At 48.1% G+C, this 26112-nt stretch overlaps 2 protein-coding genes across 2 annotated transcripts; both read right to left on the bottom strand.

Annotated features, from left to right (window-relative positions):
* Positions 1 to 553: 553 nt before the first annotated feature.
* LOC118635922 (complement factor properdin) lies at positions 554 to 7404 on the bottom strand. Its single transcript, XM_036270973.1, has 10 exons — positions 7289 to 7404; positions 6891 to 7066; positions 6656 to 6806; positions 5290 to 5465; positions 4644 to 4814; positions 4316 to 4507; positions 3698 to 3871; positions 3249 to 3440; positions 2981 to 3092; positions 554 to 765 (listed from the first exon to the last, which is right to left on the bottom strand). Exons 2-10 carry the CDS (start codon positions 6970 to 6972, stop codon positions 609 to 611), a joined length of 1407 nt encoding a protein of 468 aa, XP_036126866.1. The 5' UTR covers positions 6973 to 7066; positions 7289 to 7404; the 3' UTR covers positions 554 to 608.
* Positions 7405 to 12371: 4967 nt separating this feature from the next.
* Positions 12372 to 25971, bottom strand: ELK1 (ETS transcription factor ELK1). The gene is given in 7 exon segments (XM_036271781.1): positions 12372 to 13308; positions 13393 to 13494; positions 14188 to 14318; positions 14321 to 14606; positions 15270 to 15719; positions 17928 to 18171; positions 25848 to 25971. Coding segments are annotated over 6 exon segments (1278 nt in total). The 5' UTR covers positions 18138 to 18171; positions 25848 to 25971; the 3' UTR covers positions 12372 to 13209.
* Between the last annotated feature and the right edge of the window lie 141 nt (positions 25972 to 26112).

Here is a 26112-nt window from a genome sequence, read left to right as displayed (position 1 = left end):
TCCTCCTGGCAGATAGTGACTCTAGCTTCTCTTTGCCCAGGCCCCAGCTTAGAGCACCTCATAGTCACTTTCTCTCCCAATACCCTCCGGAGCTATTTGTTGCTGATAATTGCAATGTTGGAGCTGGGTTGCTGGGAGTGGGTGGGTGCAGGTGCTGGTGCAGTGGGTACCCACCCCAGCAACGCCACTGCTGCCTGCTGCTGTTCACCAGGACTGGCGTGAAATCTGCCAGCCCAGAGGCTGTGGCGGGTGGGAACCTAGGGAGCTTTAGGAGGCAGGAAGATGAATAACAAGCACTCCAGCCAATCAGAAAATGCCTGATAAGGTGAGTAGCCAAACAGGAAACCCATAACATGGAGATCTGCAGAAGAATGTGCTGGGTGGTTGGGGTGGGGGCAGTGGGGCTCTGGCAGCAGTGAAGGGATGGATACTTGCCTTCATTCCTGCTAAACTGTTGGCCACAGTGGAAAACACAGTGTTCCACAACAGGCCACTGCGACTTTGCCCGTGCTGTGCCCTTTGGCCTAGAAGATGCTACTGCCTCACTCTTGGGGAAGAGGCTGGTTTATTGAGATCTGGGAAGTCAGGGTGTCAGCATGGAAGAGGTGTTACAGATTCTCATTCTCAGGGTCTTTGCAGGCAGGCACGTGTAGACACGGCTTTTTCTCCTCCTTCGGCCCCTGTAGCATCTCGCACAATGGCGATGGTGTCCCCCAGAAGGTCACGTTCTTCTTACCTTGACCTTCAACGGTGGTAATAGTGGGCCTGAGGCATTAGGGGGAGAATTAAGAAGAGAAGCTTAGGGAAGGCAAGAATGCATTCAGCAAACTCTTATTGAGTAATACTATGTGCCGAAGACTTATTTTTTAAAATCCTCACTAAGGATTTTTTCCCATTTATCTTTAGATAGAGTGGGAGGGAGGGAAGAAGGGAGGGGGGAGGGAAGGGAGAGAGGGAGGGAGGGGGCAGGAGGGGAGAGGGGGGAGAGAGAGGGAGAGGGAGAGCAAAGGAGAGGGGGGAGGCGAGAGAGAGAGAGAGAGAGAGAGAGAGAGAGAGACATCGACGTGAAAGAGACACATCAATTGGTTGCCTCCCGCATGACCCAATCAGCATGACCCGACCAGGGCCAGGGACCAAACTGCAACCAAGGTACGTGCCCTTGACCAGAACCGACACTATTTTAAAAAAATTTTTTTCTTTATTGATTTTATTATTATTTTTTTAAATCCTCACCTGAGGACTTTTTTTTTTTGCACTTATCTTCAGACAGAGAGGGAGGGAGAGAGGAAAGACGAGAGAGAGAGAAACATCGACGTGAGAGACACATCGAGTAGTTGCCACCCACACGAACCCAACCTGGGCTGGGGACAAACTGCAACCGAGGTATGTGCCCTTAGGGGGAACCAAAATTGGGACTCTCTGGTCCACAGGCTAATGCTCTAATCACTAAGCCAAACCGGTCAGGGTTCTTTATTGATTTTAGAGAGGAAGGGAGAGGGAGAGATAGAAATGTTGATGACAGAGAACATCAATTAGCTGCCTCCTGCATGCCCCCCAGTGGGGATCTGGCCCACAACCTGGGCATGTGTCCTGACCGGGAATCGAACTGGCGACCTCTTGGTGCATAGGTCGATGCTCAACCACTGAGCCACACCAGCCAGGCCCAACACTGCTTTTTAACTGTGATATATTGAGCAATTTCTTTTACCTTCCCTGTGCCTCAGTTTCCATCATTTGAAAAATGGGAATAATGGAAACAATAAATAATAATAATACCTACCTCACTGGGCTGAGTGAGGATAAATGAGTTAATTCAGGTAAACTGCTCAGAGTGATGTCTGGCACACAGTGAGTGCTCAATAAGTGCCGGTGATTGTTCCTAGTTGACATAAGCTACCTTCTCTTACATCCATCTTTCTCCCCATTGCCCAATGGGAAAAAAAACAAATGCTTTGCCCTGGCATTCAAGGCCCTGTTGTACCCAAATCTCTGCCCAAGGCAACCTCTATCTCTCTTCCACTTTATCCAGACTCAGTCCCGTGTCCAGAATGGTCTTTACCTGGGTTATTTCTCACCCTAGGCAAGCCCTCCATTTACTCACATCCTGATTTTCTAAATCAGCCCTTTCTCCATTCATTCCCTCACTCTGTCAAGTCCTTCATGCCTCCACTCAACACCCCTACTTCATCTTCAGGACCCACTCTAAACCCCACAGCTGGAGACCACTTTCCAGATTGTAGGCCTTCCACAAGATGGGAACAAGCCATTTAATCTAGTACTTTGAGGTACATTATGTGGAAATAACAAGAGATGAGTGGGTATTTTAACCCTCTCCCACACCTGGGCTACCCTGGCCACCAGGAAACACTTTGATCACCTGTGTCCAGGACTCTGCGTACACAGTCTTGACCCCTTCCTGTCAGGGAAGGCCCAATCAGTCTCCTAGACCCAGGTTGAGGTGGCAGTCCTCTTTCCACATACCAACCGCTCCTCATATACCTTCTATCAGGGCCCTGCCTACCTGCATCTCTTGGGAGATCCATGGGATCTGGGTTGTGTGTATTTGCAACTGTTGCTAAAAAGGCCTTAGAGTGCCTGGGGGCAGTGAGACACTGAGTGAGACACCAAGTCACCCATGGAGAAATGAGTGATTGAATGACTGAACAAGCCAATCAAAGCATGGGTAACTGAGAGAGCAGAGCAAATGGACACATGAAAGACTGAGTGAATGGGAGAATGGCTGAGTGACTGAATGAGTGACTTAAGGGCGCAAAGGCTACTAACTCTCCTGTCAATATCTTTTCTCATCTTCTTCTTTAGTTGCCCCCACTTCCTGCAGCTGGGAAATGGCACTGAGTAAAGCAGGCACCTTAGGCCCAGTGGTGAAAGCCCTGGTTGGGGATAGCCAGCTCTCCAGCCCTGAACACTGACATAGCAGTATCACTGCCCCCTCTTAGGCACACTCTGCCTCTTCACTCACGCGAACTTGGGGAGATGGGCCTTGCAGAGGCGCTGGCGGGTGCGGGTGGGGTTGGGTCCACATGGGGGTGTGCACAGACCCCAGGTACTCCACTCTGACCACGAGCCTTTCCCTGCAATGAGAGGAGGGATTTAAAGTCAGAATTAGTGGTCTCAGGGGGTTAGTGAGAGAGAGGCTGCAGAGACATGGGGCCCATGGCAGAGAGTCAGAAACCTTTATCACTTCATGGGCTGCCCACCCTCACAGCACAGTCTGGGAAATCACTCACACGAGCATTTCTCCATGTTGTAGCAGTACCGGATATCCTGTTGATCCCCGCCACATCGAAGTCCATTAAACTTGCGGCCCTTGCAGCTCCTTGAGCGTGACTGTTGGCCTGGGATCTCCTTACAGCTGATGCGATCCATCTTCGGGCGGACGCACTTGCTCCATTCCTCCCACGGCCCCCATTCTCCATTCACTGCAGAGACAGGGGTAGCAGGGGCTTGCGTCAAAAAAGGGAGCCAGCAAGGAGGTTGAAAAGAAGGAATGAGCACTGGGGGACAGAGTGGTGGTAATCAGATGTGGGAATGGGGGATCAGAGGTGGAACCAAGGCATCAGGGCCAGAAATGGAGGGATTTGAGGCAGGACCAAAGCATTAGCAGCAGGAACAGGACAGCAGAGAAGGGTAGGGGGCTTAGGCATGGAAATCTTGAGGTGCATCTTGAGGTGCTGACCAGGGCAAGGTATGGCGGTGTTGCAGATGTAGGTCCGGGTGGGATCACCAGCACAGAAGGGGCCCCCGTGCTTGGGCACAGGGTGATCACATTTCCGTTGTTCCATGGTCTGGCCTAGGCCACAGGTCACTGGGCAGGGGCTCACTGGGCCCCAGGGTCCCCAGCCTCCAGCCACTGTTGGAGGGAAAATAGGAGTGAGGAAAGGCCACCTCAATCTCCCTGCTTCAGCCTCTAGACCAGCAGTTCTCAACCTGTGGGTCGGTTCTCAACCTGTGGGTCGGTTCTCAACCTGTGGGTCGTGACCCCTTTGGGGCTTGAACAACCCTTTCACAGGGGTCTCCTAAGACAATCGCAAAACACGTATTTCCAATGGCGATTCATAACAGCAGCAAAATTACAGTTATGAAGTAGCAACGAAAATAATTTTATGGTTGGGGGTCATTACAACATGAGGAACTGTATTAAAGGGTCATGGCATTAGGAAGGTTGAGAACCACTGCTCTAGACCTTCCCCAAATGAAGAGGTATATGGTCACATGATCTAAGATCTATCCTATGAAATGGCAGAGCATCTGTGGCCAAATTAAACAGAGTGTCAGAGGCCTTATCCATATGTACCTGGGCAGGGCGGCAGGCCACTGCAGACCCGCTGCTCATAGGGTAGTCCTGGGCATGGCTTCCCAGGAGGCTCTGTGGAGGGCTCAGGTGCAGAACACGTGCGGCTTCGTCTTTCCACAGGTGCGCTGGGTCCACCATGGCAGGAGCCTGAGCAGGGGCCCCAGGGGCCCCAAGCAGCCCAGGCCCCATGTGCTAGGGGGGTGGGGGGTGGAGAGAAGCTAAGTGTGGTCATGCGTGCTGAAGTTCTCCCATCCTGGAAGATCCCTGCTGTAACCCTCAGACCCACCCTGGGTGCCTGCATCAGCGCCCTGTGGTTGCCCTCACTCACTGGGGCAGACCTGCTTCGTGTCACAGGCTTCTGACTCCTGTGCCTCTCCTGGGCACTGGCCCCCACACTTGGGGATGGGTTGATCACATGTTCGTTGACGGGTCCGGGTCCCTTTGGAGCAGGTGACAGAGCAAGGCATCCAGGGCCCCCAGTTGGACCAGCCACCTATCTCTGTGGGATAGAAGAGAGTGGGACAGGATGGAGGTGGGGGTGTCATTCAGGGGCCCTTGCCTCCTCTTGTACCCCACATCAGTTAATCCTGTTCCCACATTCTCTGTCACATTTGTTCCACCATCATTGCTCATCGGGACTACTGTAGTAACCTGCACACGATCCCTCTGCTTCACCTCTCACCACACAGTTTGTCTTCCTCACGACAGTGCGGAGGTCACAACCCAAGTCGGATCAAGTTTCTCTTCTGCCCATAACCCACATCACTCAAAATAAAAGCCATCATCCTTAAAATGGCCCACAAGAATCAGGCTCCCTCTGACCTCACCTCCTACCCCTATCCTCCAGCCACACTCTGCCTCTTCCTTAGAGCCTCACAAACATCAGGTACAATCCCACCCTCAGGACCTCTGTCCCGATTATTCCCAGTGCCGGGTAACAGGCAGTGCATGTCTGCCTTGCTGATCCTCCTCACCAGGACAGCATGGCTTGTCCTCACAGGCCTGCAGCTGCCACTCGAGGGTCCCAGGCTGCACCTTCTCAGGGCACTCTCCACCCCAGCCTATGCAGCGCCGGTGCCGCAGCTGGGAGCCCTCAGTGCAGGTCACTGAGCAGGGGTTCCACCTGGACCACGGTGACCATTGTGGGGACCTGCAGAGAGAAGCACATATGTCCCATCCAGGCACGAGCTGGCAAGGATAGTGTACAGAACTGCAGAGTGTGGGCAAGCATTGGTGGGGGTGTGGGATAAATATGTGTGAACTAATGAGAGTATCTACCTCTCAAGGATATTGGGGAACTGAATGGGAAGATGGACACACAGTAAGTACTTAATAAATATTATTTACTTTCATGACCAGAGACCTGGAGCTACCCCGAAGGACAGTGCCAGGCATGCAGTAAGCAAATATAAGGAGTAAGGGCCCAGAGCTGCTGTAAGGCAACCACTATGCAAACAGGAAACACTTAATAAATAAATAAATAGGAGCCACCATCCCAGTGAGCTCAGAGAATCTGTCAGAAATACCCCAGATCTATCCTCAAACACCTACACAGCATAATGTTAAACAGATGTGAACTGTTGATATAGCTAGGGACCTAGAGCTGCCTTCAAAAAATCCCCAAGCTCCTCATTCCCACAGTGTATCTGGTATATTCAGTAAGCAGTTAGAAAATACGTCTGGCGTACAGTAAATGCTTAATATACATTAAGCTGGCATCATGACAAGATTAGAGCCACCGTCAGAAATCCTCCAGCTGCCCCCAACCTCTGCAATGCATCTGTTATGCCAGAAGTGCTCAATGAATGTGGTGTCATCATTATTAGGGACCTGGAGCTGCCCTCAGAACTTCCCAAACTCTCCTGCCTTCACAATGCATCCGTATACAGTAAGCACTCAATATGAGCTGTCATCACAATTAGGGGACTTGAGCCACCTTCAGCAATACCCAAGTTGCACCCCACCCACAATGCTTCCAGTAAGTAGGAAGTGCTCAATATATGTAAGCTATAGCTGTGGTTCTCAACCAGGGGTGATTTTGCACCCCAGGGGACATTCAGCAATGTCTGAAGACATTTTGGTTGTTGCAGCTGGTGTGGAGAGTTGCTACTGGCATCTAATTGGAGGCCAGAGATCCTACAAAACACCATGCAATGCACAGGTCAGCCCTCCTCCCCCATAATAATTTTCTGGCCCCAAATATCAATAGAACAAAGGCTGAGAAACCCTGATCAGGGCCTTGGAACCACCCTTGGGAATCCCAGAGAAGGAAAGAGTTCAGTTCTGGGTCGCCCTGCAGAAGTCCTTCCTGCTTCCCCCCAACCCCAGGCTCCTTCTAACCTGCATGGCTGACAGAGATTGCTGCCGGGCTCCTGGAAGGCGTAGGCAGTGTTAAGGCAGCAGTCTTCCACACCGACACCATTCCCCAGGGAGCCCTTGCATTTGCCTGAGGATTCCTCATACTGGGTAAAGCAGTGTACAGCGTCTGAGCCTGTAACAGGTGGGGGAAAGGGGTATGGTCAGGGGTATGGTGGGTCCAGGCACCCCTGGGGGCCAGCTAGGCTCACCCACTCACCTGTAGCTGAAAGGGTGAGTAACAGTAGCAGTGGCGGCAGCGGCAGCGGCAGCAACCAAGAGGCCTGTGCTGGGGTGGGCATGTTGAGCTTTGCCCTCCTGAAGCCCTGCCTGGCTTTATGTGAGCTGGCCTGCTCTGGGGGTCAGTGGGAAAAGAGGAACCAGGGGCAGGAGGAACTAGGAGAGCAAAGGGCAGCAGTGAGGGGGCGGGCAGATCTTTTCAGCTTTCACCTCCCCCTTGTCACCTCTGCCCATGAGCCACCTCCTCTATTCACTCCTATATTTCCTGTCTCACTCTGGATCCTGTTTTGTTTGTCACTGTATCCCTAGCACCCCACACCCTGCCCAGCAACTCTTCAGGACTCAATCAATGCTCCTGCTCTTTCAACAAATTCTTACCGAAGGGAAATGGAGCATAGGAGTTTGGAGCTGTGTAATCTTGGGCAAGTCATTGAATCTCCCTGAGCTCGTTTCTTCACCTATAAAATGCATACTCTCTACCATGACAGGATCAACTTCATGGGGATGTTGAACAAGGGTGAAATGAGTATGGCATGCTCAGTGTGCCCCTCCTCATGGGGTGGAGTAGGCATCCAGATAATTGCTTCATTCTCCTTCCTGACTTAACCCTCCTCTTTCCTGAGGTCCCCTGTGGTCAGCAAAGGGAAGGGAGCTCAGCACAAGGGAAGTGAGAAGGGGAAGTGACAAGAATGTAGGGAGGATTAGGAGTGAACTGGGGATATTTAGTCCCAGGGGCCCAGCTGGGGACACCTTCAGGGCCTGTGGAGGGGGTGTTTGGAAGGGCACCAGCCTGGTCATGTTCCATCAGAGTAACTTGGGTAGGTGACAATCCCTCCCTGAGCATACATCATAGGGTTTGTTGAGAAGATTGGGAGCTAAGACTTTTTAAAGTCCTTAGCACGGTTCCTGGCACATAGTAGATGCTCTGTGCCTGTTAAATATATTTATCCAACATTTATTGGGCACCTATTGGGTACCAGATGCTATTCTTGGCACTGGATGTAGCAGAGAATAAAACAGCCCAAAATCCTGGTCCTCAAGGGGCTTTACATGCTAAAAGAAGACACATAATAAATGTCACCTCCCTCACAGAGGCCTTCCCCAGATACTCTCTTTATATGGCACCCCAGTCACTCTTTAGCCCAGTGGCTCTCAAACCTTAGTGTGCATCAGAATCATCTGGAAGCTTGGTCAAATCATAGACTGCTGGGCTGCACCCATTTCTGATTCTGTAGGTGTGGGGTCAAGAATGTTCATTTTTAAGAGGCTCCCTCCCAGGTGACAATGCTTCTGATCTGGGTATCATACTTTAAGAACCATCATTCTAGTCCTTGATCACTCTTTTCCTTTATAGGTCTCTTCTAAAAAAACTATTCTATATTGTTAATACTTAATTCCTCTTCAACTCATTTTCCATGCAGGTAAAACCGAGCTCCATTGACCTGCTTGCTATCTTTTTATAACCCTACTGAGTGAAACTCCAGAGCCATTTTAAAAACAAGAATCTTTTAGCCCTGGCCAGTTTGGCTCAGAGGTTAGAGCATCGGCCCGTGGACCAGAGAGTCCCAGGTTTGGTTCCTGCTAAGGGCACGTACTTCGGTTGCAGTTTGTCCCTGCACTGGTTAGGGTCGTGTGGGTGCCAACCAGTTGATGTGTCTCTCTCGCATCAATGTTTCTCTCTCTCTCTCTGAGGATAAATGCAAAAATGTCCTTGGGTGAGGATAAAAAAAACAAAAACCAAGAAAAAAAAAAATCACAAGAATCTTTTAAAGTAACAATAAGGTGTCTAAGAAAGGTAGGAAGGCAATGTCCCCTGCATTCAGAGGAAGAAATTGCATTCTGCAAATTAAAACAAAGTAAAAGAATTTGATTTGGTCAAAGCTAATGTTAAAACAGAACTTTCCTTTCTCAAGAATAGTAATCTTATTTTATGGGCAGTAGGTGTGCTGACATTGAGATGTACTTTGTTTCCTGATAACATAAGCCTGTCTTGGAAAGTGTACTTTGAACAAAGAGGTCTTGTTAGCATTCTAAAACTTCAAACTTCAGTGATGTGTTACCCTGTGAAAACAAATTCAAGAAACCTGTACTTCTGGTTGGCTGCTTTATCTAATCACCCGTTGCCCTGGTAATAACGTTCTAACTGATATTTCCTTTGTTCCTAAACTGTATAAATACTCATAGGATTCCCTATGGAAGAGGCTTGTCGGCACTTTCATCTCTCCCACATATTTGGGCAATAAAGTAACTCTGCTGATTTCTTATTTAAACAAAGAGTGAGAAACAGTCTTGTCTTCAGTAATTATTGCACTGCCACTTTGTATGATGTATTTATCTGTTTTTTGTCTGTTGCCCTCACTCAAATACCAGCTCAAGGGTGGGGATTTTTGTCTGGTGTGTTAACTGCTGTGTCTGCAGGGCTCAAATAACATTTTGCTGAATGCAGAAATAAATGAAATAAACAAAACTTTAGAGATTCTGTGAAGTGCTAAGCGGAAGAGTGTGGGTTATAGATAAAAATGTGGACATCATGGGGGTGGGGGGATACATAGTGTCTCAAGTGCCCGGACTGGACCAGAGCTCTTGAAAAGAGGAAAGAAGTCCAGCATTTCAAGTTCTGGAGAACTGAGGGAAATGGAGCATAGGGGCTGAGGAGGAGGTGCTGACAGAGGCCAAGGGCAAACAGGGGAAGGCCTTCTCATAGGCCTGGCACATTTTGTCCATGGTCTCTCATGCAGTCCCATTCAATCTCAGTCATTTTCTCTATTTTTTTAAAATCCGCATCCAAGGATATGTTTCCATTTATTTTCAGACAGAGAGAGGGGAAAGGGAGAGGGAGGGGGAGGGGGAGGGAGAGAGGGGGAGAGGGGAAGGGGGGGGGAGAGAGAGAGAGAGAGAGAGAGAGAGAGAGAGAGAGAGAGAGAAACATCGATTGGTTGCCTCCTGCATGACCCCGACCAGGGCTGGGGACGGAACTGCAATCGAGGTATGTGCCCTTGACCGGAATCAAACCTGTGACTCTGGTCCGTGGGCCAACACTCTGACCGCTGAGCCAAACCAGCCAGGGCATTGCACTATTTTTAAATGTTTTTATAACATACAGTTCTGGATTTATGGTCTCTCCTGTAGTCTCTTATGAACAGGCTCACATACATACTGGATTCACACAGCTTCTCAGACATTCTCTCAGTCACTCATTCAAGGAGTCATTTTCTTTGTTACTGATTCCCAGTCTTACTGTCTCCTACTAACAATTCACACACACAATCAGGTCTTAGAGCCCATCTCACTTGGCCAATATGACCAATATTTACTTGCACCAGTCAGTTTTCCACCTGTACACAAAGAGTCACACCTTTTGATAAGATGTTTCAACCACTTAGGCCGTCATTTTCTCATATACACAAATAGTCACTGATTTACAGCCACCGACTTCTCATGAATTTCTTGCACACACACAGAATTACCTTCTCTTCTACCCTTCACACTCAAGGCCTCACTTCATGTACTGAGTCTCTGATTATAGCTAAGAGTTTCACACGCATACGTAATCACACAGTATCTCAGACACTGTCTTAGTCACCTAGTCTCTCACATTTCTTTTCAAGCAGATTCCAAATACCAGTCTTTGATTTACAGCCTTTAAGAAAGTCTCTTGCAAAAGTTTTACACATACCCACACAATCAGTTTCTCAGACACTACCTCAGTCACCCATTCAGTGTCATGTCTCTTTCCCTCAGTCAGTTTCTGACATCTGTGGTCACTAATTCACAATTGGTACTAGGCTCTCAATAAGCCTTATACACATAGTCTCTCATGGCCTGTCTTAGTCACTTATACCGTGATTTTCATCAGTCAATTTATCATGTACATTCAAACATAATTATAGCTTTGCTGGTTTCTCATACACACCAATCACATGGTCTCTGTGTCCCGTATTCTCAGTTTTTCACAAAAACATAGTCTTTGATTTACACTCTTTTATGAAATGTTTTGCAGACCCACACACTCTCACACAACTGCTCAATTTTCTTTCACACAGTGCTGACTTTGTTGTTACTTATGATCTCTTACTCACAGTTATGTGGCCTTTTGCACCATTTCAGACACACTCAGTCTCATCATCATATTCTCTCCCACTTTCACAGTCCCTGAACCTACGGGCAAAACTACAGTAGTAACTTTCAATTAATTTGCCACTTGTTTTAGGTACATGTACATATGCGTGCATGCGCGCGTGCGCTCGCTCTCTCTCTCTCTCTTTCACAGCCTCTCCTACTCTCCCAGTCACAGCCATTTTTTTCTGTTCTCAGTCTTTGCTAGTTTCACACGAACAGTATTCATACACATAATCACACATTCTCGTCTTTTGTGTCTCAGGCACCCATTTGGCCTCACAACCATTTTCTCTCACACAATCAACTTCTTACATACACGCTCCTGACTTTCGCTGATTGTTAAAACAGTCTTACATCAACAGTTTAACACACAATTCATCTCCCAAAACTGAGTCACCTGCTTATATACAGTGAAGTTTTTCACTTCCACATAGTCCCAACAAGTTCTACCACACTTTCATGCCCCAGGCTCTCACACCTTGTTTTGATCACTCAGTGTGTCGTCAAACAGTGATTTGTCTGCAGTTCCCACTATCTTCTCATAAACATGACTTCACACATACCACCAGTTTCTTGTACAGGACCTTAATCACTCATTCATTTGTACAGTGATTTCCTGACACACAGACATAATTTCTCACACAGACATAATGTCAAGTTAGTGGTTACAACTCCCGCTCTCTCACATGATTTCACACACATGTACATGCAATTATGGCTTTCTAGTTTCTTTTTCATACTTGGTTACCAATCTGTAGTCTCTGCTACTGTTTCTGACACACAATATCATTCTCTCTCACAACCAATCTCACACCCTCACTGACTTTTATACATAGTAATGCCTGTCACACTCAGCCTCCACAGCTTCGGGAAATAAAAACGCTAGCAGCCTCCAGCATGACCTTTAAAAATATATATTTACAGGAACAATTCCCCAGTCTCTGGGACTCTTAGAAAAAAAAGATCCATTTGGGGGGAAGTAAAACGAACAGTGGAGACAGGTGTAGCACCGTCCCCCAAATCACCAACCCCCAGGTCCCCAGGCCTGGGCTGGGTCAGTGCTGACAGGCGGTGAGCCTAGGAGTCCTTTGAACCTCTTCAGCCTAGAATTCAGATAGTACAGGCTTTACGTCCTCCTATTCCTCCCTCCCAACTCCAGGGACACTTAAAGGGTCCTTTGTACCCGCCCGCAGGAAATTGGGGGGCTGGGAGGGAGGGAGCTGAAAATACACATTTGGTATCAAAAATAAACACTTGGGGGTGGCAGGAATATCACCCCCCAAATCCCTCCCTTCCCACCCACCCCATCTCAGATACAGGAAGAGATGCTCCCTCTCCCCTATCTAAAAGCCCTGTTTAAAAATAGATTATACTATCAAAATGGCAGAGGGTGGGGGACAGGGAGACCTGGAGTACTGGCTGGAGGGGCCCCCCAGACGGGGACTACTCCCCCAAAAACCCTCCATTGGGAGGCAAGAGGCAGGACCCCAGGAGTTTGGCAGACACAGGAATGGCTTCTCAGGGGCAGAAGAACTAAAGGGGCATTTGCCCCTGGCCAAAAGGGTGGCTGACAAAGGACAGGCTGTCTGATAAAAAGGCTGGGGGTGTGTGGAAATACCTATCCCGAGGGTGTGAGTCTGACTTGGTCAAGACTCGCAAACCATTTAATGGCACAAATTCTTCCTGGACCCTTGGGGATAGCCAGGAATAAGAAACCACAACAAGCTAACTCTTCTACCCACACCCCAAAATGGAGACAGGGCTCCCTTAGCTTCCCAAGGACAGGCTGAGAAATAAATAAAGAAAGGTCCTTCTCAAGCCAGACCCCGATTGTCGTATCTTGGGAAAAACTGTGGAGCTGGGAGAGATGTCCTCACCACTCCCCCCAAAAGGGTTGGGCTAAGCTCCTCCCAGTGGCCTTCAAAAAATAAATAAATAAACCGCCCCCACCACTGCAGCAGGAGACGCATAAGGGCGGCCACTGGGGGACTGACCAAGAAGAGAGAAATTGTATGTTTTCTGTGGAAGAATTACTGAAAAATCCTTCTTCCTAAGAATCCCCATCCCACCATGACCTCAGCACGAGTCTGTCAGCTGAACTGTTTCTCCTTGAGACAGCTGGCTGGAGAGAAGTTCAGGGTATAAGTAACCCCAGAAATGGGTGGTAGTGGTGGTGGTAGTCATGGCTTCTGGGGCCCTGGGGAGAGCACCACGGGGGTTGAGAGGCCATCCACGCTGATAGAAGGGATGTGCACCTGGGCGCTGCCACTGGACGGAAACTGGGGACAGAAACAGGGAAAGGTCATGGATAGGGACCATGCTAGGTAACCTCACCGACTCTGAGATTGAGAGAGGGAGCCTACCTGGAAGGAGAGCTTGGCTGGGCTACGGGGTGCAATGGGACTCAGGGTGCTCCAGAAGTGAATGCTGGGGGGCAGCGAGCTGGGCGTCAGCAGCACCGGGGTCTGTGGGGAAGGGGTGGTCATTCAATGAGCAGATGGCAGGTATGGGAAAATGAAAGTAACTTGGTTCTAGTCCCACCAGATTTCCTATTCAGACTTCCGAGGTCACACCCCGAAAGTGCACAGGCCTAGACCATAACTACTAGGCCATGCCTATGACATCTCTCCAACTTTACGCTGACAACCCCTTTCAACTCCTGAGAGTCCACCCCAACCAACCTCACTGGGTAAGACCACCTATAAGACTGTCCACATGCAGCTTTCAAACCTCATGTCATCATCTCAATAGCTCAGGCTCAACCTCCAACTCTTATGCCCCACCTTTATACCTCATAGGAAGCCTGCTAAGCAAATCCCAGACCAAAAAACCCAACTCAGGTTCCTCATGCCATTCTCCACTCTGAAACAGCTACCACACAAAGCCTCGGTCCCTCAGTCCCCGCCTACAAAACTCCCCAGACCTGCCCTTAATTCTGACTGCAATCAATCCCTCAGCCTGAGTCTCCCTCACCCTTCTTTAATCAAACCCAGCCCTCCAATGCAGCAGCAGCCAATCACTCTCCAAGGCTGCACCCGCCCCTCCAGCTCATATAACCACATTGGCCCTTGGGTGTCAGACTAATACCTCTCAGTCACCCGCCCCACGCCAACCCCATTGGTCCTGGAAGCCAGCCCCGCCCCTCCAAAGGCACTCACCAATGTGTGCGTAGGTAGCAGGGATGGCGTTAGCGCCGGCCCGGGTGCCTGCAGACTAGAGCCAATTCCTGATCCTGGAGTTCGTTCGGGTCCTGGTCCACTTAGCAGGCTAGGGCTGAGTGGAAGCTCCGGTCCCGGGGCTTTCGGCCCTTCTGAGGCTGGGCTATCTCTGTACTGGAAACTGTGGAAGCCCCAAGGCCTCCCAAGGGTGCTGCAGTCTCCATAACAACCGCAGGAGGGACTTCCCGCCCGGCCCTAGGGGCTTCCGGCACAAAGCCCGCCTCCCCACTGGCTGCCGCGTGGAGCTCTTCCTTGGGCTCTTCCACTTTCACTTCTGGGGGTAGTGGCCGGCCCAGCCTGGGCTCCACATTTAGCTCTTCTGATTTAAGGTTCGGGGCCTCCGGTGGGGTCAGAACGACCTGGGAGAGGAGGGAGTATGTATGGATTGCTGGGGTAGCGAAGCAATGACTTCCCTTGTAAAGTGTAACTTGGTACTGGGACCATAACTGCACATCAGGGTAAATCCTCCCAACGGGGCTGGGACTTCACCAAGTAAGTAGGGTTTCTTCTGGGGCAGCTTCTCCTATCTGGGGGCAGGGCTGCCCCTAGGGGTGGGGCAAGGCTCGACTCCTACGGATACTGCCCCAAGTTATGAAAGCGGTAGTTCTAAAATTATTTTAAGGACCAGCAGCATCTGTCTTACTTGGAAGCTAGTTAAAAATGCGAATTCTTGGGCCCAGGTCCATCTAATCAGAAACTCTGGGGGTGTGCCCCAGCAACCTGTGGGTTAAAAAGCCCTCCAGTGGATTCTGAGAGTGCTGAAGTGCAAGAACCAGTGCATCAAGCAAATACATACATTCAGGGCACCTAACCCAAGACGGGTGTACTACTAATTGCAGCTCACTTAATCTCATCCTCAGTACTAGCATAGCTCACCTCCCCAACCCCTTCTCCAAGGGGACTTCTGTTTCCTCCTTCCACTATATCTCCTTTCATAGAATATTTACTTCCCTCTCTTACCCCTCCTCATTTGGAAATTGTACACCCCTCCTCTTACTGAGTTTCCATACCCCAGCCCTTACCTGCAGAGGCAAGCCAGCCTCCTCAGCCTCTAGGCAGGCCTCCAAGGGACTTGGACTGGTGCTCCTGCTCCCCGAGGGGGGCACTGCTGCTCCTGCTGGGGCAGTGTTGGAAAGCACTGAGATGGACCTTGGATGCAGAGGCAGCTGTAGCTGTGGCTGCAGGGACTGGATGGTGAAGGTGGAATAGAGGCCTGAACGCATGTACTCATTCCGGCTGCTTCGAGCCAGGCCACCTGGGCCTGCCACTCCTGCACCTTTGGGTGTGCCTGGCTTCCCGGAGGCAGCGTCCCCAGAGACAGCATGTACAGCAGCGGGGGCCACATTTGCCACAGTGGAGGTGATAGACACCTCAGGCTGGGGTGGACATTCTTCAGTGGAGCACCCTGCGACCTCGGGAAAGGACACAAACTTGTAGACGAACTTCTGGCCACTCACTTTGCGGATGATGTTCTGGGAAGGGAGGAGACAGGATAGGGGGCCTTAGAAGAAAGGGCCAGGGTGGAAGGAGGGTGTGGATTGGGGTGGGTGGGTGAAGGGGTGTGTCTCCTAGTGCCTTTCTTCCCTGTTGCCCCTCTCCTGTCTTTTTACATATACACCATCCCACCTCCATGTCTGCCGCTCCATATGTTCCCCCTCTCAGCCTATTTCACATCTTACCCATCTCAATTTTGGGGCTCTTCCCTTCTCCTTTAGTTTCTCCCTTTCTTCCCCATCCCCGATTTCCTCTCTGTATTTTTCCCCAGTTTCTCCCCTTTCTGAATTCTCCCTTCCACAATTCTTCCTTTAGTCTACTGCCATTCTCCCCTTTCCCTGTCTCCCCTCCATGTCTCCCCCACCTCCAACCCCCTCCAGGTCTCCCTCTGTCACTCTTCTCCATCAGTCCAATTCCCCTACCCCCATCTCAGACACACACCCCTACTACACCTAGTGGCTCCTTTCCATAAAAGGGCCTACCTAGGGGAATAGGTGAAGGAACAGGCCTTTCTCCTGGCTCCAAGAACCAGGGGTGTCTTAGGTTAACAGGGTCAGGCCTTGGGGTTGGCTGCCTGGGCACAATTTTGGAGTCTAGCTAATGAAGTAAGACAGGAAAATTAGGTAATTGATAAAAATGTCAGAAGAGACTAAATTAATGTAGAAGAATATGGTGATGAATTACTAATACAGAGGATTATTTAAAGCTACTGAGCCCTGGCTGGTTCAGCTTAGTGGTTAGAGTGTCGGCCCGAGGACCAGAGGGTTGAGGGTTTGTTTGTATTCCTAGTCAAGGGCATGTACCTGGGTTGCAGGTTTGATCCCCAGTCCTAGTTGGGGCTGTGCAGGAGGCAACCAATTGATATATCCCTCTCACATTCGATGTTTCTGTTTCTCTCCCTCCCTTCCACTCTATCTAAAAATCAATAGAAAAATATCCTTGGGTGAGGAGTAACAAAAATAAATAAATAAAGCTATTGACATACATGGAATAGGGCAAGGTCACTAGGGAGGACAAGGTGAGAAGCCATATTAATAATTTTGTAGAGGTTTATGCTAAGGCAATAAAGTAAGATAGCAACTAGATAAGAACATTAAAATATTGATATAAATTTGGGGAAGAATCTCAAGGCTGGCTTGGGTGGGTCATAGAATATGCTTGGGATATTTCAGGATAGGTCTGGAGGGTCTCAAAGCACAGTGAGGAAGTTTCATTAATATTGTTTTGGAAGTTTGAGCTGAAGGAATAAAATATGAAAATGGAATACATGCTATAAATGATTAAGGGTGTGCAGCATAGGTTCCAGGGCTGTTCTGGGGAACAAGAGGCATCTGGAGGGGCACTACGGTACCCTGGGGACATTTTAATGCTGGTCAGGTATGTCACAGGGTGGGTTTGTGTTTCTCAGAAAAAGAATGAAAAGAGATATTCATTAATATTGTTTTGGAAGTTTCAGGTAAAGAAAGAAAATTAAATAACTAGTGTAAATATTGTTGGAGTGGGCAAATCCAGTGCTGGTCTGGGAGTCTGAGAGGCTAAGATGAGGAAAATTTCCAATTTTAGTTAAAGGAATAAGATGATAAAATAATTGATATAAATATTGGGGTAGACCAGTGCTGCTCTGGGAACACAAGAGGATGGGGTGTGGGGTGGGGCTGGCATTATACATGTTGTTTGGGAGGTTTTAGCTAAAGGAATAACAGAAGAAAAAACAACTGATGAAAATGTTAAGGGTCTCTGAAGATGAAGTAAGGAAAGGTTAGTATGATATTGCCATGGAGGTTTTGATTATCTAAGAATAAGAATATTCTGGAATTCTTATTCTGGAATAACAGCAGATTATGAAATAACTAGAAGAATCTAGGACTAGTCCAGGGGTTCCAAAGCACAGGATGAGAAAAAGTCATTATTATAGTGTTTTCAAAAGTTTTAGCTATAGGAATAAGGTAAGAAAATGAAATGTGTAGGGTGTAGTGGGACGGCATGACTGAAGGTTTTAGCCAAAGCAGTAAGATAAGACAATAACTGAGATAAAATGTTTGGGGGAGCCCCACACTGGTCTGAGAGGACCAGAGGATAGCATAAGAAATGGTAAAGTTTAATATTGGTTTCAAAGTTATAGCAATTAAGGAAAAGAAATAACATATAAATTTTGGGGTTCCCAGCCCTATTCTCTGAGGCCTTACCTTATCATAGTAGTACCGCAAGGCCCGGCTGAGCTTGTCATAATTCATGTTCGTCTTGTTCTTGCGCAGTCCCCATAGCCGGGCCACCTCCTCGGCATCCACCAGCTTGAACTCACCACCATCCCGTGAAGTCCAGGAGATAATGTGGCCATTGCCTTGTTCTCTCAACAGCTGCAGCAGAAACTGCCACAGCGTCACAGAAGGGTCCATCGCTGGGGGAGTGCTCACGCCATCCCAGGGGTACCTGGAGGGCAGATGATTCAGAGTCAAAAGGCTGTGGATACAGGACGGGGCAGGGGTCAACAGGAGGAGGATTCTTTTCTTACAATCTTGCTTCCACCTCTGTCCCCAAAGCCCACCATCATTCCCTAAACACCCTCAAACTAAATTCTAAGCTCCTTTGGCCTGGCTTTGGATGACCCATGTAATGGGATGAGACTTTGGGGGACACTAGGAGAGTATGAATGAATTTTGTATGTGGGATAAATGTGAATCTTTGTGGGCCACAGGGCAGACCATGGTAGACAGAGTAATGTCCCCTCAAAGATGTCCATATCGTAATCTCTGGAACACGTAGTATATTATATTACATGTTAAAAGGAAATCTGCAGATGAATTTAAGGTTATAGACTTTAGAGAGATTATTTTGGATTATTTGGGTGAGCTCAATCTAATCACATAAACTTAAAAAAATTTTTTTTTTCTTTATTAATTTTTGGAGAGGGAGAGAGAATATATTGATAGAACCATCGACGAGAGAGAACATTGATTGGCCGCCTCCTGCATGCCCCCCACTGTGGGTTTGGCCCACAACCTGGACATGTGCCCTGACCGGGAATCGAACCGGCAACCTCTTGGTGTATGGGTCGACGCTCAACCACTGAGCCACACCAGCCGGGCATCACATAATTCTTAATAAAAGCAGAAGAGGGGGAAAAAGGCAACTCAAAGCAATGTGATGATAGAAGAAGCAGGACAGATTCAGAGGTTGAAAGGGATTCAACCTGCCGTTGCTAGCTTTGAAGATGGAATGTAGAGGCTTCTTAAAGCTGACAGCCAGTAAGGAAATAGGGACCACAATCCTACCAACCCAGGGAATTGAATTCTGTCAACAATCTGAATGAGCGGGAAACGGCATCCTCCCCTGGAGCCTCCGGAAAGGAATGCAGCTCTGCCGACACCTGCGTTTAGCCGGGTGAGGCCTGTGCTGGGCTTCTGACTTAACAGAACTGTAACATCATAAATTTGGGTTGTTTTAAGCAGTTAAGTTTATTCGTTACAGCAGGAACAGATAACTAGTATAATGCCCCTCACCCGAACATTTTCATTTGCCTTTTCTACCACATCGAACATCAGGTTTTCCAGGAGGTTCCTTCTGCCGGCTCCTCTGAAAGGCTATTCACTCCATGTGGGGCTCCCTTCCTCTGCCTAGAAGGGTTCCTCATCCTTCAAGTCCCGGCCCCAGGGGCCTTGCCTTGATGAAGGCTTTCGGGAACTGAATGTCTGCTCTTTTCTCTGTCCCTCTACCCACAGTCCTCAGACCTGTTACTGTCCCTGTATGTTCTCCTTCTTGATAACAGCTATCACTACCATTTATTGAAGGCTTAATACATGCTAGGCATTGTTCCCATCAGGCAATATGGCCTACTAGACAAGCACTCAGGCTCTGCAACCACACCCCCAGGGCTGGAATTCTGCCTGGTTCTGCAACTTGTTAGCAGTGTGATCCCCGGGCATGTTCTTTAACTTTGTGCTTCGATTTCCCCATCTGCAAAATAGGGATAATAATAATACTGTCTAATTCATAGGGTTATTGTACAGAATAAATATAATATGCCCGGGTATGATAAGCTCTAAATAAATATTCGTTTCTGATTTGTTCATAATCTCTTATTCGCTATTCTAAAAAGCTCTAAGAACAGAAAGCTTCTTTGTAACCCTTTTGGCAAAAAAACCTGATCTGAAACAAAACAAGGCCCTTTGTGGTCTTTATTGATCCATACTTAGTGTGACTGTTCGTACATTCTGCTGCAGAAATCTGAATGTGGCTGATTATGGAGCCCACTAAGGGTGTTACGTAACGTCTTGTATGCGCACCTTGTTACTTTTCTAAAATCTGAAAAATGTGAACTGAAACATCTGGGTTTTAGATAAGGGCATATAGACCTGTACTGTTATTTTTATTGACTCATTTTCTCCTTCATCACAACTCTGGGAAGTAAGTACTCTTATGATTAATTTATAGAGGAAGAAGCCAAGGCACAGGTCTAAGTGACATCTACAGGCCACACAGCTTTCGGTGGCAGAGCCAGGATTTGGACCCAGGCAGTCAGGTTCCAGTTGTCTAAGCTTTCAAACCACTAGGCTAAATTGCACTTCACACTGACTGCTCCCTCAGCCTGTCCTGCAGAGAACAGGACCTTCCCTGCTCTCCCCCCACGTAACTACTCTCTTTGTTGAGCGTGAATCAAAAATAAACACAAGCTGCTTATTCCTTATAGAATGAGCTTTCATCAACCAACTGTTCACTGGCTGGGATTGTTGGGTTGAGAATAAGACCTTCCAAATAAGGTTTCAAAGAACCTTCCTCTGTTATTTATAGCTTGATTCTTTAATCTGTATAAATATTAAAGAATATTAAATATACAGTATGGCCCGGCCACTGTGGCTCAGTGGATTGAGTGTCGTCCTATGGACTGAGAGGTCTGGGTTTGATTCCCGGTCACAGCACATGCCCAGGGTTGTGGGCTTGATCCCCAGTAGGGGGCGTTCAGGAGGCAGCTGATTGATGTTTCTCACATCGACGTTTCTATCTCTCCCTCTCTAAAACAAACAAACAAAAATCAATAAAAACATATTTAAAAATATATACAGTATGATCCTCTTATGTCTGAGCTGTTTCAAAGTTCATTAAGCAGAACAATTTTAGGCAATTATACAAGCCACAAAGCCATGAAGTGTCCAGATTACAGAGTCCTGGCATTGGAGCCCTCACTGAGTTTATTTCGAAGGCCTGATTGTTTCAGAGGCACTAAGAGTTTAGTGTGACTCCTGGTGGCAAAGACAGGTAATTTGAGCAGTTCCCTCTTTTAGTGGCAAAGAAACCTATTGATTTGGGTGGAATCTGACAGTTTGCTTCAAGCCTCAATAGCACACAGAGGTTTATATGTTGTTTATTATTACATTCTCCACTTGACCCGTAATAAGAGTTCTAGTAATCTGTCTTATTCTAATGTATTTACCTTTCTTTGTCTCATGTATTTAGCAAGCATATATTGAGTGCCTACTGTAGCCGGGTGCTCTAGTGCAAATGACATTTTAGTGGGGAAGACAGACAAGAAACAAGATAAACAAGTAAAGAATGTCACATGATCACAGCGCTATGGGAAAAATGAAACAGGGAGGATTTTTTTAAAGGAAAGTCAGGGGAGGGCTGTCACTGAGGAGGTGACAGTTGAGCAAAGACCTAAAAGAAGTGAAGGAGTCAGGTTTGTGATGACCTGGGGAGCAGTTTTCCAGGCAGAGGCAACAGCCAGCGTGAAAGGTCCTGAGGCTGGAGGGCACCGGGCAGGCTGGAGGAAGAGAAAGAAGTATAGCATGGCTGGACAGGAGGGAGTGAGGGGACAGCAGTAGATGACAACAGAGGGGCAACAGGGGACAGACTGAGGCAGTCCTTTTTAGGCCCTATAAGGACTTTGACTGAGTGACACAGAAGCCATGAGGGTTGTGAACAAAAAGAGGTGACAGGCTGTGACTTGGGTGTTGTTAACACAATCCCTTTGGCTGCTGTGAGGAGAATAGTGGCTCGAGAGGCTACTGCAATAGTCCAGGTGAGAGGTGGTGGTGGCAGCAGCAGGACTTGCTGATATATAAGATGGGGGGAGAGCAGAACCAGGGGTGATTCTAGGTTTGTGGCCTGATCATCTGGGAGGATGGAGCTGGGATTAACTAAAATGGGAGCACTGTGGGAAAGAGGTTTTGAAGGGAGATGTCAGTTTTGGAAATGGTCAGTCTCAGAGACCTGTCAGATGCCTACCTGCATGCTGTGAATATTAATTTAAAAAATAGGAACCAATCATACAGCCCTTAATATGTGCTGCACACCATTTAACTCATTTAATCCTCAAACCAACACTATGGGGTGGGCATTATTACTACCCTCCCGTTTTCCATATGAGCAAATGGAAGCACAGAGAAGTAACTTGCCCAAAGTCACATAGCTGGAAGTTGGCAGAGCCAGGGTTCAAACCCAGTCAGTGATCCTATCCACCTTACACCAGCTCTCTATGAAGAGGAACAGAGCTGTAAGATCCTAGAGGGTGACAGGGATGCTCTTTTACACAGGGTGAGCAGGGAGGCCTTTCCTGAGGAAATGACATTTGAGCAGAAACCTGAGGGAAGGGAAGTAGCAAGCCATGCTGACATCTGTGGGAAGGGTGCTTTGGGTAGAGGGATCAGCATGAATAAAGGCTCCAAGGTGGGCTCAAGCTTGCCATGCTACATCATGGACACTCTGTGAGTTCATCCAGTTCCAATCTCTGAGGGCATGTATGTACTGTTCTTGCCAGGAGTGCCCTTCCCCCTTTCGGTACCCAATGAACCCTTTATCATGCAATCATTTAGTTCCATTATCTCCCAGGCAGAATGAATTCTTCCTCTTGTGATCCAATGCACTGAATAACCTGTCTGCAAAGCTGTTTTCTCTGTGTCTTCAGCCTCATACTCCTCTGACCTGTTCTAGCTGTGTGACCTTGAGCAAGTTACTGAACCTCTCTGAGTCTGTTTCTGCATCTGTGAAATGGGGAGATTTCATTCTCAAAATAAATTATCCTCGAAATATACCTACTCTCCAAGGCATCTGTAAGGATTAAATGTCTACATAGGTAAAGGACTTAGAAAAGTATCTCTGGCACATGGTAAACATTCAAGAAATGTTAGCTATTTGCTAGTGTGTGATCCTTTGCCCTCCCAAACTCCTCCCCACAACCTTATGTATCACTGTGACCTACACCACCTGGCTCCCCTTATGTCTCAGATCTTGCCTCCTATCCCTCCCTCCACTCTGTTTCAGCTACGCTGGCCTTCTTGGTGTGCCTTGAACATGTCAGTCACAATCCCACTTCAGGACCTTTGCATCAGTTGTTCCTCTGCCCAGTGTACTCTTCCACTAGACATTATGGCTCTCTCCATGACCTCCTTCAGGCCTCAAGAGTCACCTTCTAAGCAAGGCCTGCCCTGTGCCTAAGATTAAACCACCCTAATACTCTATTCCTACCTTCCCTACTTCAATTTTCTTCCTTAGCACTTGTCTAACATACAATCTAGTTTTACTTATTTATTTTATTTATATAGTTTGTCTCGTCCACTTTTAACAAATGTATGTTCCACAAAGGCAGGAATTTCTTCCTATTTTGTTCTCTCCCACATCCTCAGCACCTAGAAAAATATCTGGTACTTAGTAGGTGCTCAGTAAGTATTTGTTGAATGAACAGTCTCAACTAACTAGCCTCTTAACTAGCTCTCATATGCCCTCTTCATCCCCATCTGTTTCCACGCTGATTTGTCTGAAATTATATTTTTCCCACTCATTCATGCATTAAATGTATATTAAGCACCTACTACATACTAGGTATACTGTAGGTGCTGGAAACCCAGCAGTGACTAAGCAGACAAAAACTGTAAGCCCTCATGGGACTCCTAATGGAGAGAGACAACACAGTAAACTGGTAAACTACATAGTGTGATCCATAGTAATAGAGTGCAAAGGAAGAAATAAAACAGAGAAGGGGCCTGAGTCCTACTAGGGTGCCGGTTCAGATGATCAGGGATGAAGTGACATTTGAACAGAGCTCCAAAAGGAACCATGCAGAGGTCAGAGGTAAAGTGTTCTGGGCGGAAAAAAATGGCCAATGTAAAGGCCCTGAGGCTGGACCACTGGTTTGTCTGAGGACAAGTGAGGAGGTTAGTGTGACTGGAACAGAGTTGGGGGTGTAGGATATAAGGACAGAGAGGTTACTTGTTTCATTATCAACTCACAGGTATTCTTTATAAAAAATTTTTTCTTTATTCATTTTTAGAGAGAGAGAGAGAGAGAGAGAGAGGGAGGGAGAGGGAGAGAGAGACAGAAACACTGATGTGAGAGAACACCGACTGGCCACCTCCTGCATGCCCCCCACTGGGGATTTGGCCCACAACCTGGGCATGTGCCCTGACCAGGAATTGAACTGGTGACCTCTTGGTGCACAGGTCGACGCTCAACCACTGAGCCACACCAGCTGGGCACTCACAGATATTCTTTATTTACATTGGAAAGGATTCTAGTTCTGATCCCTCCATTTTACAAATGAAGAAACAGGTACAGAGAGAAAGTGGTTAAGCAACTGAGGTCACACAGCTTCTGGGATTGAGGATGGATGGATACTGAGATAAGATGTGCAATGGACACAGCTCTGCACACAGGGAACAGCAAAAACAAAAGCTTGGAGATAGAACTAATTTGGTTTTTAAGGAGTGGGGCCTTACATGGGATGGGATGTGAGAAAAGGGAGCCTCAAAAATTATTCTGTGTTCTGAGGGGCACCCTAACCTGGTACTTACTGGATCACCTAAGCGTAAGGTATTTAACCCCCCTATGCTGAAGTTTCCTTAGTATCTATCTAGTAGGGTTATGGTGATTATTAAATGAGCTCATTACTATAAAACACTTTGCCTGGTACTCAATGTTTGTAGGTGCTCAATAACTGTTAACTCCTATTAATATTATCACTAATATATTTATTTACTGTGAGGAAGAAGGTCTCAATGGTTAACAGTGTGCATGAAGGGGTGTGTTCTAGAGTAAAAAAGATCTGGGTTCAGCAAGCACAAAAGCTGATCCACTATTAAGAAGGAGGGAGGGGGTCAGGGAAGGACACGACTGATTCACAAGGAAAGGAGAGGGGAAATAAAAGCACACAGGCTGACAGGAGAGGAGGGATTACAAAGCACTGGACTGTGAATGCAAGCACAGGGGCTGCAGAAAGGCTAATGAACAGATCCACTGCAAATGCAGGGGAGTGGTGGTGTAAAGGCTTATCATATTTACTGAGCAAGGGGTGCAGAAAAGCACATCGACTGCTGCACAGTAGTGGAGGAGGAGAAAAGGCATCACTCAAGGACTGATTAAAAGGAAAGAGGGCAAGGCCATGGACTGGACTACTGATTATGGGGAGAGAGATATGAAACACTAAACTGGCCCACTGTTAAAAGGAAGGGAGAAGCCCAAGAACTGGAGGAGTGACAGTGTACAAAAGAGGGAGGACAGGGCAATGGGCCGATAACTAAGGAGATGTGAATACAAGCATTTAGACTGATCCACTGTAAAATAGCGTGTGCATGCGTGTGTGATAAAGCCATGGACTTATGTACTGGAGGGCTGGAGAAGGCAGGAAGACAAATTCACAGATTAATTTACTGTTACAGAGGAGTGGAGGGGGTACAACGCCACGGATTGATTCTCTACAAGGAACAGGAGAGGTGGAACAAACAAGGCCACAGATAGGGCCCCTGAAAGTTGAGGAGAGGAGAAACACACTCAGACGGACCTACTGTCAAAGAGTTGGACAATGCCAAAGCCTAGTCCCCCATAAGTGGGGGTGGGGGGAAAGATCATGGACGAGTCCACTGTAAAGTGAGGTGGGGAGAAATGTAAGCACGCAGACCGATCCACTATTAAACAGGAAGGGGGGTTAGGCCACAGTCAGATACATTACAAGGGGCGAAGACAGGGGACAATGCCACAGGCAGGTCCACCAGCCATGGTGGTAGCGGTGGGGAGTCAAACAGCAGCAGGCCACGGGCCAAGCCACATCCCTTGCGCGGGGGCGGGAAGGATACGTGGGGTCACGGACTAAGCCCTCTACCCTCCAGGTCCCAGCTCACCTGTGTGTAGGGCAGCGGCGGTGTTGGCAGCTCCGGGGGGCGGGGGCTCCATGCGCGGCCCCACCGCCCCCCAGGCCCGGGATCCGAGGCGGAGGTGGCGGCGGTGAAGGTGGTGGTGGTGGCAGCCGCGGCAGCGGCAACACCTAGAGGCCGCCCCTGCGTTTCCCCACCGCTCACGTGGGCCCGTGGAGGAGGAGCTGAGCGTTTCACTGCTCGCTGATTAGCCAAACTCCATAGATTGACCGCGACGTCCAGGTTTGGGGAG

Source organism: Molossus molossus, unplaced genomic scaffold, assembly GCF_014108415.1.
Source record: "Molossus molossus isolate mMolMol1 unplaced genomic scaffold, mMolMol1.p scaffold_m16_p_2, whole genome shotgun sequence".
NCBI classification, from domain to species: Eukaryota; Metazoa; Chordata; class Mammalia; order Chiroptera; family Molossidae; genus Molossus; species Molossus molossus.
Note: the sequence above shows the minus strand (reverse complement) of the source record. Positions and strands in the feature narration are given on the sequence as shown.

Bases quoted from the DNA above. Each gene is read 5' to 3' on its own strand.
- LOC118635922 (XM_036270973.1), bottom strand. From the start codon at position 6,972: ATGCCCACCCCAGCACAGGCCTCTTGGTTGCTGCCGCTGCCGCTGCCG. The intron at 5,466-6,655 runs GTTAGAAGGAGC...TTCTCTCTGCAG, and splicing joins AATCTCTGTCAGCCATGCAG to GTCCCCACAATGGTCACCGT. The intron at 766-2,980 runs GTGAGTGAAGAG...CTAATGCCTCAG, and splicing joins GCCCATCTCCCCAAGTTCGC to GCCCACTATTACCACCGTTG.